The sequence below is a fragment of the Tursiops truncatus genome, chromosome 7 (assembly GCF_011762595.2).
Source record: "Tursiops truncatus isolate mTurTru1 chromosome 7, mTurTru1.mat.Y, whole genome shotgun sequence".
NCBI lineage: Eukaryota > Metazoa > Chordata > Mammalia > Artiodactyla > Delphinidae > Tursiops > Tursiops truncatus.
In genome coordinates, this window is record NC_047040.1 from 9,383,775 (window position 1) to 9,397,065 (window position 13,291).

Sequence of the window (13,291 nt, forward strand, 5' to 3'; positions counted from 1 at the left end):
AAACAGTTTGTGATCAGAATCTGCAATTAATTATGGAATGTATTTATAGAAAAATTTAAAGGTGTTATATTTCCAGTTCGATATGTCTATTTGTAGGTCCAGTTCACTTTCCATTATTTAAAGTAGACATCATGTGCACATTATTAATAACAGTCAGCAGTAGTTACCAGCTCATTTTCAGCTTGAGTTTCATACTCTTCTGTGACTTGCATGCAGCCTGTAGCCATTATTAGAACTAGAAAAGAACCAGGCAGATGCCGAATTCTGGGAAGGTAATTCTGCTAAGAGACATGGTACTTTGTGCCTCTAGCACGGAGAGAGGAAAGAAGAATGAGTCAAGCAGGACAGAATAATTTAAAAGTAAACTCTTGGTTTTACCTACTTGGGTCTTATAGGGCCATACCCTCTGAGTTTTTAAAAATTGAATTATCTTTTAGCCTGGTGATGTACTGGGTGAGGAGCTTAAAGGAAAAAGGATTGAGTATTAAGAGTTTTCTGTATTATAAAGCAACTGTTAAAATAATTTAGTACTTAAAACTTTTATAGTACTAATCTGTAACCGCATATTACCAATAGTAATTTACCAAAAATGAGTTGCCAGATTTTTAAAAAAGGAATATTAAATGGAAACAAATATTATTGACCTCTTTACGGCTTGGCTTTGTTTTATACTGTGAATGTTAAACAACCATGGTATGTAGTTTTGTATACCAGGTCAGAGTAAGAATTAACTCAGCCAAATTACATTTTACTAAACTTATATTTCAGTTAAATGAAAATTGCTTTTTCTTACTCATGCCTCTGTGTTCTATAATATTTTGATACTTCTGATTATAAAGTGTTATCAAAAATGAAAAATCCAGAAAATGTTAAAACGTACGAAGAAAATAATAACTTAATCCCATCCCTAAGGGCTGTCTCTTTCTTCCTGTGTGTATCCTGCTAAAATTTTTCCTTCATATTAATCAATACTTAATGTGTAGTTTAAAGTCATGTGATATAAGATTTATTATTAAAAAATAGCAGGCTTCCTGCCACATTGCCTTTCCGCATAGCCAGTCATTTTGGTATTTACTTCCGTATCTATAATGTGAGACGTATGTGCTCATATGTCTGTTTGTTGACTTTTTTCACTTAGAGCACTATTGTGTGGCCTATATGGGAGATTTACCACACCTATTCACCCACCAAACGCATACTGTACATGCTTCACATTTTTCCAGTCATGATCGTTGCTCAGTTAACACTGAGTCTGTAGGAACTTTTCTTACAACCTTTTTTTTTTTTAAACTGAGCTTAATAATTATTTTGTTGTTTTCCTTTTCTTGGACTCCGTCACTCAACTCCAAACTCATTATGCATTGTCTAAATCTTTTCTCAAGCTGTCTACATGGATTTGTTTCATTTTCCTGAAGAAAGGCCTCTGGATGGCTGCCCTTTTTATGCCTGGTTACATTGCTTTTAGCTTCAGGTATTTCTTTAGTCTTCTATTTAGTTTCCTGCTTCTAGAGCCTGCATCTTCTTTCTTGATTTACTGTTTTGTTTTGGTGAATATGTCTTCCACTTGCTTTCTAAGAAAAAGTACATATGAGATTTTTCTAAGTTTTTTTGTTTTTTCAGGTTTTGAATGTGAAAATCTACAACCTTGATACTTATTTGACAGACTGATTGAAAATACAGTTCTGGGTTGGAAATTATTCTCCATCAGAATTTTGAAGAATTATGTTATTTAGATTTCAGTACTGCAAGCATTCTGATTCCTGATCTGTATATATAACCTGTTTTTCTGGAAACTTACAGATCTTTGCCTCAGTTATTTAGAAATGTCGTGACATAGGCATAGCTGTGCGTTTGTTTCATTCCTTGTTAGGGTGATCTGAAGTCCTGGTTTCCCTTGGATTTGGGGCATTCCCCAAGACCAACTTTTAGCCTTAAAACTACGAGAATCCCATGCAAACCAGGACGGTTGGTCACCCGATCTTTGCTTCTTTTCTCTTTCTGGATCACCTATTATTTTGGGTAATTGTCCTTTTGGAAGGTTCTGGTCTTATCTTTTTGTTCTTGCTTTCCTTTTTTGTTCTACTTTCTGGTAGATTTCTGTAGCTTCTTCCAACCTTTGTATTGATTTTTTATTTCATGTTCGCTATCTTTGTTTTTCTTTTCAAGAGGTTATTTTGTTCTCATTTCCTTTTTTTAAAAAAAAAGGTTTCCTTCCCCCTTCTCTTTTTCTTTCTTTAATTGAAGTATAGTTGATTTACAATATTGTGTTAGTTTCAGGTGTACAGCATAGTGATTCCTTTTTTTTGCAGGTTATATTACATTATGGGTTATTACAAGGTATTGGATATAATTCCATGTGCTATGCAGTAAGTCTTTGTTGCTTATGTATTTTATATGTAGTAGTCTATATCTGTCAATCTCATACCCGTAATCTGTAACTTCCCCCCTCACCACCGCCACTGTAACCACAAGTTTGTTTTTTATGTCTGTGAGTCTGTTTCTGTTTTGTATATACATTCATTTGTGTTATTTTTTAGTTCTGCATATAAGTGATATATTGTATTTGTCTTTCTCTATCTGACTTATGTCACTAAGCATAATATTCTCTAGGTCCATCCATGTTGCTGCAAATGGCAATAGTTCATTTTTTTATGGCTAAGTAATATTCCATTGTGTGTGTGTGTGTGTGTGTGTGTGTGTGTGTGTGTATTAATTATACACACACACACACCACATCTTCTTAATCTAGTCATTTATTGCCAGGCACTTGGGTTGCTTCCATGTCTTGGATATTGTGAATAGTCCTGCCCTGAATATTGTTTTTAATTATAGATGCATATTCCCCCCCTCCCCATTAAGAGCGAGTTTTCTTTTCTTGCAGAGTCCTCTTATGTAATTTTTTGGGGGGGGGTGTTTACTCTGGTTTTGACTTTCATACTAGGAACTTTCCTCAAATTCAGGTAATTCCTGGGTGTCTCCTCATACTCAAGAGTAGGGGAACCAAAAAATCTAACTTACAAGCTCTGAGCACATGGATGAGACTTGACTGAGATTCACTATCTGATGAACTAATTGGGCTATGATCATTTTCAGATCTTTCTTCTTTGGCTGGTAAAATTCCACAGGGAAGATTCTTTCAGACTCCTGCCTGGAGGTGAAAGCCTAACTGCCAGAGTTCTGGGGACTAAGTGGGAGGAGAGGCCTAGGAAAGAGGCCATATGTCATCCAGTTTGTCTGTATATATTTGATCCTCCCCCCTCTCATTTTTGGTATGATGCACCTATTTGCAACTGTGTACTTTAATGGAGGATTTCTTTATTTTGTACTTTCTAAGGAATAAAGGTTTTATGTTTACCTGCCTCAGGAGAGGGACATTTACCCAGCTGTGCAAGTTGGGGAGGGAATCTGGGGATCTGACTGCTTCATAAATAGCCTATGGAGGCAATCCTCAGTTTAAACTCTGAGGTCGTCCCAGAAGTACCTGGTGTCATCAATTCCTAAACCTTTGTGGGATTCTGAGTGTCAGTCTAATTGGTAATTTCTCTCAGTTTTCTACCTTCAGTCTTCTGGTCTTCCCAGTGTATTTAGCACTGGAATTACTGCTTTTTCATCTTCTAAAATTGTGTTGTGTTGTGATGGTTGTCTCTTCCATTCTTCCCATCCTTGTGAATTTATGCCTCAGATTCTTTTAATGCTATTTTTAGTGGAGTTTCACTAGAGGACAGAGTGAATGCATGTGGGTCATTCTTTTGTCTTTACCCAGAGGCAGACACTTTTCTATGTATATGCACATATTTTTTTCAAAAGTAGGAGCTCACTCTGCATGACAGTAGGCGTTGCTTTTTGAGTGCCTATTATAAGCCAGGCTCCATACTAGACAGTTGACATACATTAAATTTCATTATGATCACAGAATGAGGTAGTATCCATGTTTTAGGTATGAAGAAACCAAAGTGCTTTATCTGCCTAAATGATTTTAACTGACATTTTTCCTTTCAAAAAATAAGCTATAAATCACGTCATCTTTTTTTTATGGCTGTGTTGGGGTCTTCACTGCTGTGTGTGGGCTTTCTCTAGTTGCAGGGAGCAGGGGCTACTCTTCGTTGCGGTGCGCGGGCCTCTCATTGCAGTGGCTTCTCATGTTGTGGAGCATGGGCTCCAGGCGCACGGGCTTCAGTAGTTGTGGCACGCGGGCTCAGTAGTTGTGGCTCACGGGCTCTAGAGTGCAGGCTCAGCAGTTGTGGCACACGGGCTTAGTTGCTCTGCGGCATGTGGAATCTTCCCGGACCAGGGATCAAACTCGTGTCCCCTGCATTTGCAGGCAGGTTCTTAACCACTGCACCACCAGGGAAGTCCAATCATGTCTTTTTAATAACTGTATATGGATGTACCTCTTAGCCCATTGCCAACTAAGAGGCATTTACATTGTTCTTCTAAATTTTTTAATTGACTATAGCTGTGTAATTCATTATTTTCTTGTAGGATATAAGATAAGAAACTTAACACTGGTTATGTTTCTTTTAAATATTGATGTATATTTTAAATTCCCCCTAGAAATATATGAATTTATATTCTCACTAGTAGTGTAAACATGCCAATTTGGGGACTTCCTGGTGGCAAAGTGGTTAAGAATCCACCTGCCAATGCAGGGGACATGGGTTTGAGCCCTGGTCCCGGAAGATCCCACATGGCGCGGAGCAACTAAGCCCGTGCGCCACAACTACTGAGCCTATGCTCTAGAGCCCGCGAGCCACGACTACTGAAGCCTGCATGCCTAAAGCCCGTGCACCGGAATGAAAAGTAGCCCCCGCTCACGGCAGGTAGAGAAAGCCCGTGCGCAGCAACAAAGACCCAATGCAGCCATAAATAAATAAATAAATAAAATTTTTTTTAAATGCCCATTTGTTCACATCCTCATTAACTAACACTGTGTTCCTGCAGTTTTTATTACCATACTGATGTTTATTTAACCATTCCTTATTATTGGACATTTAGCTCTTTTCCAGTTTCTCATTATTATAGTGGTTAGATGAATATATTTGCACATTTCTAAGTTTTTAATTCATATTGCCAAATCAATGAACGCAGTTGCTGTGCATTCACTAGGAAATAAAAATTTGGCTTAGGAAATTCCATTTGGATTTTAGCTCACTGTCATCTACACAACTTATCTTTTACTGTTACTGATTTTAAAATAAACATCTATGATCCCTTTTATATGATAGGTTACTTTTCATTTTGTGAATTTATTTTAGAAAAGCAGCCTTTGATAGAGATGTATGTACTTGAACAGAGATACACAACAATATCAAGATATACCAGGTTCTCATGATTCTGCAGTGGCTGAAGGAATTGAGTTAGCCACTGAAAATATACCCATCATTAATTAATTCTCTTTATTGGGTCCAGTTTTTCCTGTAGCAAAGCGATCCAATTACATGATTCTAAATTGAACTCCTCATATGTGGTAATAGTCCTGTTATTTGGTGCTTTTTTTTCTTTTATGAAGGAAAAAGGAGTGGTTCTGAAAACCCATTGAAACAGATTTTATATGTAAATGGATCTTTAAAGTAGTTACTTGAAGGCTCTTTTTATTTTTAACATTTTTTTAAAAATTAACTAATTTACTTTTTGGCTGCATTAGGTCTTCATTGCTGTGCGTGGGCTTTCTCTAGTTGCAGCGAGTGAGGGCTACTCTTCGTTGCGGTGCACAGGCTTCTCATTGCGGTGGCTTCTCTTGTTGCGGAGCACGGGCTCTAGGCGTGCGGGCTTCAGTTGTTGTGGCCTGCGAGCTCAGTAGTTGCGGCCCTCGAGCTTTAGAGCACACGGTCAGTAGTTGTGGTGCATGGGCTTAGTTGCTCCGCAGCATGTGGGATCTTCCTGGACCAGGGCTCGAACCCATGTCCCCTTCATTGGCAGGCGGATTCTTAACCACTGTGCCACCAGGGAAGTCCGCTCTTTTTAATATTAAACAAATAGGGGATTTGTGTTTAAAAGATCAGTATATTCGTCTTTTGATATCTATAAATGTAAATGAATTGTAATTTTTCTAGATATCTACCTTGTTTAAGGTATTGGTTTGTGTTCCTTATTCATAACAGTTTGTCTACTCCATTTTAAAATGGAGTGTATTTACTCTCTATAGGAATATGCCAAAAACTGTAAGTAAAAAAAAAAAAAATCAGGATACATAATATTGTAGAAAAATTAGTACTGAAACTTTTTTTTTTTAATGTCGGTTCATTGGTTTGTTTATTTATTTATTTTTGGCTGTGTTGGGTCCCCATTTCTGTGCGAGGGTTTTCTCCAGTTGCGGCAAGTGGGGGCTACTCTTCATCGTGGTGTGCAGTCCTCTCACTGTCGTGGCTTCTCCTGTTGCAGAGCGCAGGCCCAGTAGTTGTGGCTCACGGGCCTAGTTGCTCCGTGGCATGTGGGATCTTCCCAGACCAGGGCTCGAATCCGTGTCCCCTGCATCGGCAGGCAGATTCTCAACCACTGCGCCACCAGGGAAGCCCTGAAACTTTTTTTATTACTAAGATATTGTTTAGCTTAGATCTTGTTTGGTTTTTGGTTTTTGGTTTTTCTTTTTCCAAACAAAGAGATTTTGTTTTGGAGAGGTTTTTTTGGGGGGGGGGGGGGTTGGCGAGGGACTGTTTTTTTCCCCTAAACTTCAGGCAAGTCCTTATACTTTTCTTCCTATTTCTCCTCAAAGTCCAGGTCAATAAATGTTTTCTGTAAAGACCCATATAGTAAATATTTTAGGGTCTACTGACCACATACAGCCTTTGTCACATATTCTTATTTTATTACAACTCTCTAAAAATATAAAAAGCATTCTTAGCTAGTGGGCTGTACAGAAACAGGCTACCAGCAGGATTTGGTCCATACCTACTCTAGACTACAAATTATAATACAGTAATGACTTATAATCAGAAGATTTGGGGTTATTTGTGATACATATTCAACTAAAATTAAATGGAAATCAGCTCACATGACTGGTAAAGCCAAGAGATTGTCTAGCTTCAGGCTTGGCTGGATCCAGGAGCTCAAATGAAGATGGTCCTATCAGTCCCAAGTCTGTGACTTATGACACCCTCATTCCTCCTCTTTCCCCAAAACACTGTCCAATCATTTATATTTCTATACGAAAGTCTCTTATATCCTCGGGTCATATGCCTGTCCTTAAATGAATTAGTATGGTGAGGGGGAGGGGATAGTGGTGGAGGAGTTGTAATTGTAGATGATGAAAATACAACAGTTTGAGTCTCACTCATATAGTGGGAGTATACTGTGGATGACAGTTCCATCAGTACCACATGGAGAAGGGTTAGGAGATAGCTCTGCAAAGAAGTTTTTTAAAAGAAAGAGAAAAAAAGAGGCAGGTGCTCAGAAAAAGGGCTGCTAGATAATATACAGTAGATGTCTGTTTGATCATCTTTTACTGTCACTTTAAAATGATTATATAAATTGCAGAATAAAAGTGTCCATTTATTTGAATGGAGTCATTATTCACTGAATAGAGATGTTAGGTCAGTCTCCCGCTCCTCCTCTGCTTGATTTTCAAACAACCTTATGAAATACATTGACATTCATGTTTACTCTTGTACAGCAGAAGGAATCTTTCAGGAAATTGGGAAGTTTAATTATTGCATTGCTAGAATATTTTATTATTGAGAGGAGTGCTATATTTTCGTTATAGAACTGTGTAGTAGGTTCGATTATATGTGTATATCATGTCAAAGATTAGCATACCTGTAACAGATCATGTGAGAATTAAAAATAGAATGAAAGCTGATAGTGAATGTGTATTGCCCAGTTGTCTATTGCTACTTTTAAAGTAATTTGACACAGTTAAGAGTGAAAACCATACCTTTTCCAAGAGAAATACTTTTGTACTGAGATGTTAATGTAATGAGAAATAGTTTTAATATTTCAAGTCGAAAAGAAAAATCAGTCATAAGTAGAAGGTACCCACGAACATCTTAACTATTTTTACGTTAGTAAGAGTCCAGAAAGTAAAATGTCTAAGGCCCTTAATTTGTTGATTCTTTTAAAATGTTGTTATATTTTTAAAAATCCAAGCTTACAGTTGGATATATAAGAGGTTTAATTATTTCACATTTCAAATGTCACACTTTAAAAATGTCACACTTTAAAAAAAGGACTTTTTTTTTTTAAGGGTGAAGCCCTGCACTTCGTGTAAATCAGTTTTGCTTAGGAATACTTTTTCAAAAAAAAAAAAAAGAGTAAGACATACCTGTATTGTAGAAGACAAATCAATTAGGAATTTTAAGAGAATACTAACTGCTAGTTTCACCTTTATCCAAAGGAATAAAGATTATAGGAATATATTTGTAGTTACAAGTGCACATATTCTTATACTGGTAATACAGTTGATCCTTGAACAATGAGGGGTTAGTCTGCATGTAACTAATAGCTGCCTGTCCTTATCCATGGTTCCTCCACATCCTTGGATTCAACCAGCCACAGACCGTGTAGTACTGTAGTATTTACGGTTTACTGAAAAATATCCAAGTATAAGTGGACCCTGCATTGTTCAAGGGTCAACTGTAATAAGAGCTTTGATACAAGATTTATACCTAACTGTATTACACAAAGGCTTTGTGGATAAGAATATATTAATTTGATCAGTGATATTCTGGTTGCTTCTCAAAGTGGCATCATAAAAATAAATGATAATGCAGTTTTGCTGCATTACAGAGCCTGGGACGGAGAGATGTGTTTGTGGTATGTGTGTTCCCATGCACAGATGTTTTAATCGATTTTCAGTAGGTTGTAGGTTTACACTTTTCCATGTTTCCACCATTTATTAAAATACTCCATATTTGACCAGTAGAATGATAGGAAACATTTCAGTTCTACAAAAATACTCTATTTTTATACAGAGAGTTTAAAGTTTTCTAAACGAACCAGTAAAGCAAAATTTTAACACCTTGCCACAAGTATATTGAAGATGTAGTACTCTCTGTTCTGCTTTAAAATAAGCTTAGAATTGTGTAGTTGTTTGGGTTATGCACTTTTAAGCAAGTCAGTTAATATTTTTGTGTCTGAAAAATGAGAATTATTACAACTTTATATCTGAAAGTGCTTTTGAAAATCTCCATAGCCGATCTAAAATTGTGAAATAGGGACTTCCCTGGTGGTCCAGTGGTTAAGACTCCGTGCTGTCCATGCAGGGGGCCTGGGTTCAATCCCTGGTCAGGGAACTAGATCCCACATGCCACAGCTAAGACCCAGAGCAGCCAAATAAATAAATATCAAAGAATAAATAAATAAAATTGTGAAGATAGTATGTGCTAGCATTGTCAGTTTGCCGAATGGCCAAAAGAAGGTTAAGCTGTCCTGGTTTTCTAGGAAATACTTTATCTACCAAGCTGAAGTTTGTGCTTCAGCTTTCCTTTGTCCCAGAATTTATGACCTTTCTATCTTCTAAACATGTTTTAGACTTTTGGAAGAATTTATGTAGTTCCCCTCTAAGGAAGTTTAGAGAACAAAATGTTGGGGGTTCTCTTACTTTATCAGGCTGGATGGAGTTAATGTCAATTAGCCTGAGAGTCATTTTACATTATGGTATTGTGATATCAGTTATAAATAGCTTTCTGTTCACTCTTGTTTTGGTTTTTCTCTGCCCTACTTCTCTGTAACTTAGTACAGTTCTTTTAAAGTCTAACACCAAGAATGGTTAGAGAGATTGTGGCACATCCACACAAAGGAATACCACTTTGCAATCAAAAGGAATGGACCAATACGTGCAACACCATGAGTTCATCCCCACGACACTGTATGATTCCATTTATATGAAACTCCAGAGTAGACAATAGCAGCAGAAAAGAAGACCAGTGATTGCCAGGGACCTGAAGTGTGAGGGGGGGATTAATTGAAAGGGCCATAAAGGAACTTTTTAAAGTGATGGAAACGTTCTATGTCTTGATTGTGGTGTTGGTTATATGCGTGAATAAGTTTGTCAAACTCATTGAACCCCGTGCACTTAAAATGAGTACATTTTATCATACGGAAATTACATTTGAATGAAGTTGTTTAAGAGAGAGTTAAACACCAAAGTCTAAAATAGGACATGAGTAGTGAAAGTGTCAAAAAGTATACTGTCACCACAGATTAGCAATAAAGCAGTAGCCCACAATACATTGTTGAATATTATTTTGAATGTCACTAAATAGATGTGAAAATTTGTACTAGTGTTTCTATTACTGTATCATGGTATTTATAGATACTTTAGTATTACATGAACTAAGTAATATTAGTGACAATAATACAAAGGTTTTGAAAGTGCCTTATAAGTGAAGGTACCTTATGTTTTTTGCAGTTTTAATATAATGTGCACTGATGGCTTTTTCCCTCTAAATTGTACATTTTTTAGTCCAACTTAGTCACATAATTCAGATAGATAAGTATAATTTAATATTTTCTGAAATATTATAAAATTTCTAAATTTTTTAAATATTAAAAAATAGTGACATTATTAGCTGAATATATTAAGCTAGCTCCATAATCCGTCTACATGCCGTGTCCATCTTTCAGGTGTCTGGGGTGTGTATCCAGCTAGGCAAAGATAAAATAGTATATAGGATGTCAGATATAGCTTTGTGATCACATCAAATAATTCTGGTGACAGCTATATAGAAAATCAACCTTAAAATAAAACTGAAATTTAAGAAACGCTTAGGCCAGTCTTCTTTTGTCACTTTAAGTTTCACTCTTTGATCCTTTTATGCTGGTTTGAAGAGTCTAGATAATCTTTCACAGAAGTTCTTTGGGGTGGGAGGTGGGGGGAGAAGGGCCCAAAAGGTCTGGTTTAGATTTCTGAATGGTAATGCCTGTCTGAACATAGATTTTTGTCCTTATACTTTCTGCTTTGTGTTTAAAGAGTTTTTAATAGCTTGCTTTTCACCTAGCAGCTTTCATTATGTATAGTTTAAGTGCAAATTGGATGAACTGAAGTTTTTAAATGAAGAGTCTAAAAGGTCAAGAAGATGTCTAGAATCCTTTTTGCCACCTCTTTCCCAGAACCTTTAGTGGTGTTTTTAACAAAATCAAGAGTAAGGAATTTCTTATCTTTACACTTTTTAAAGCAGTGAAGTGGAAAAAAATTAAAATTGGAGAAGAAACAAATGATCTGGAGAACTGTTATTGTACAGTTGGTCTCTGAGAAAGTTACCATCTATTTAAGATGATGCCAAAAGTTCCGGTGGAAGTATGCTCTGTTGACTTTGGAGACCTCTTACTGCTGGGGGTCTTTGTTTAGATAGAGCTCACCACCCTGTGTGTTGTCATGTCATGTATGGTGTAGAGTAAGTGTTGTTTGGGGGGCGGGGGGCAGTAGACGATGCTCTGATGGCTTCCCCATTGTTCATGAACTAGCAATAAACTTTTCTCAGAATCCGTTATCCCTATAAAGGTATTAGTTAGATTCCAGAATAACATGTAAAGTGTGCTTGATTGACTTTCTCCCCCTAATTATACAGTATTCTGTAAATTGGACATTTGAATAACCTTCAGTTCAAATGTATATTTCTTGCCATTGAGTTGGTGAAAGGAAACATTTTGTTCTCTCATGGCCTTATTGATGAGCCTCATATAAACTAGGTGAAATGGGACAGTGCAAAGAGAATGCAGTAAAGTGCTGAATGAAATACAGTAAAGTCCTGAAATACATAGTATATACAAAAAAAAATCTCTTGGCTTTAGTTAGTGGAGAAGAGTAGTGGAAGAGTAGAGTTGTGATAGGAACTTCTCAAGAGGATGGTTTGAGAGGAGAGGGACTGTCATTCATGGTGTTGGTTAGCTTGCGTCAAGGTTAGGCCAGAGTGAGACGATTTCTCCTGAACAGGAATGCCAAGCACCACATGAACTTCCCCAGTATGAGCAGGTGCAGTAAAATCAAACTATGCAAGTAAACCTGGAGACCGCTAGAGAGGCCGTGGAAGAGTCCATGGATTTTTGACCGGATGATGACCTGAAGAATTGTTGTCATTTTTAATTTAAGGTAACTGCTCTTTTAAAATTTTTACTTTTGCATTTCACATGTATAGGTTTAAGAAAATCTACCAAGAAGCGCAGCGAATCCCCACCTGCTGAGCTCCCCAGTTTGAGGCGGAGCACACGCCAAAAGACCACGGGCTCCTGTGCTAGTGCCAGGTAATAATCTGGGCTTTGCCAGTTTATGATTAGCTCGTTATCTGTGTTCAGCTTTCAGCAAAATCCTTAATTTTGTAAGTTTTTAAAAATTATTAAAATTTTCTCTTTAATGTTGAGCAAAGAAATTTGTTTTCATATAGCTAGTATTGCTGTATATTTTTGTGAATTCTTCCCCAATATTTATTTACCTTTTTTTTGCTAAGTTTTAATCATGCCTTTTTTGGGCAACACCTTTGTCTTCTACCTTTTCCTCTGCTGTTACATTATTTGCACAGAGTTATTGCCAATAGTTGAAAGTCTGGTTGCTTTCAGAGTTCTAGTCTGCCAAAGAAATCTCTAATGAGCATCTTTATGCAGATTTGGGTTATTTTTAAAGGTAGCTAAATTTCCCAGTAGTGTGATTAATGGATCAGAAGGGATGCCTGTTGTAATGGCTGTAATATTGCCTAATTAGTTTCTAAAAGTGTTGGCACAAGTTATTGAGTTTAATGGGTGAGGGGGAGAGATGTACTTAATTTTCATTTTGTGTTCCAGTACCTCTGCTCACAGGAGAATGTAGGTTTGGTTTGTGTTCTCTCACATCTCCAGTTCCCATTCCTCCTGGTTGCTATTTTGGAGCCCTTTTTCAGAAAATGATCTACCTTTCACATATGATACAGTGTATTATTTCATATACTTTATTAACTGATTCAGAACCTTAGGATAAAGTTAAAAATCTTTTTGTTGGAATTTCATCTCAGATTTTCAGGCTTGGTCAGTTTTGGTCTTGTGCTGGTAATCACAGCTTTATGGGACTTCTCCATCCTTTATATGTAGTTTGCTCTTATATGTACTTCGTTCTCTCTACTAAATGTGCCAGAAACCAGTGATGCAGGTGACTGATTTTAGTTTACCTTTTCCCTACTCTAACTTAGGTCAGTAGAAAGGCTTTAAGCACTTCTTTTTGTTCTTCTCTGAGGTAATCGACTTTATACTCTTGGCCGTGGGTACAGTAGTAACACAAGGAAACAGTATGACTTGTTACCTAATAAGTCATAAGAAATGGACTCTTGCCACTTTAATCTCTACTTTTCCACTTATTTCCTAGTTCTGTCAGGATTGTCTAAAATATCTG

The 13,291-nt window shown here is 36.9% G+C and overlaps 1 protein-coding gene across 17 annotated transcripts in view; it reads left to right on the plus strand.

Moving 5' to 3' along the window:
- Nucleotides 1–13,291, plus strand: part of TRIP12 (thyroid hormone receptor interactor 12) — a 150,631-nt gene that overhangs the window by 64,790 nt on the left and 72,550 nt on the right. For all 17 annotated transcript variants that reach the window (XM_073807168.1, XM_033859590.2, XM_073807173.1 and 14 more), the window contains one exon: nucleotides 12,072–12,177. In XM_073807168.1, coding sequence (XP_073663269.1) covers nucleotides 12,072–12,177 — 106 coding nt within the window. The remainder of the gene's footprint in view (nucleotides 1–12,071; nucleotides 12,178–13,291) is intronic.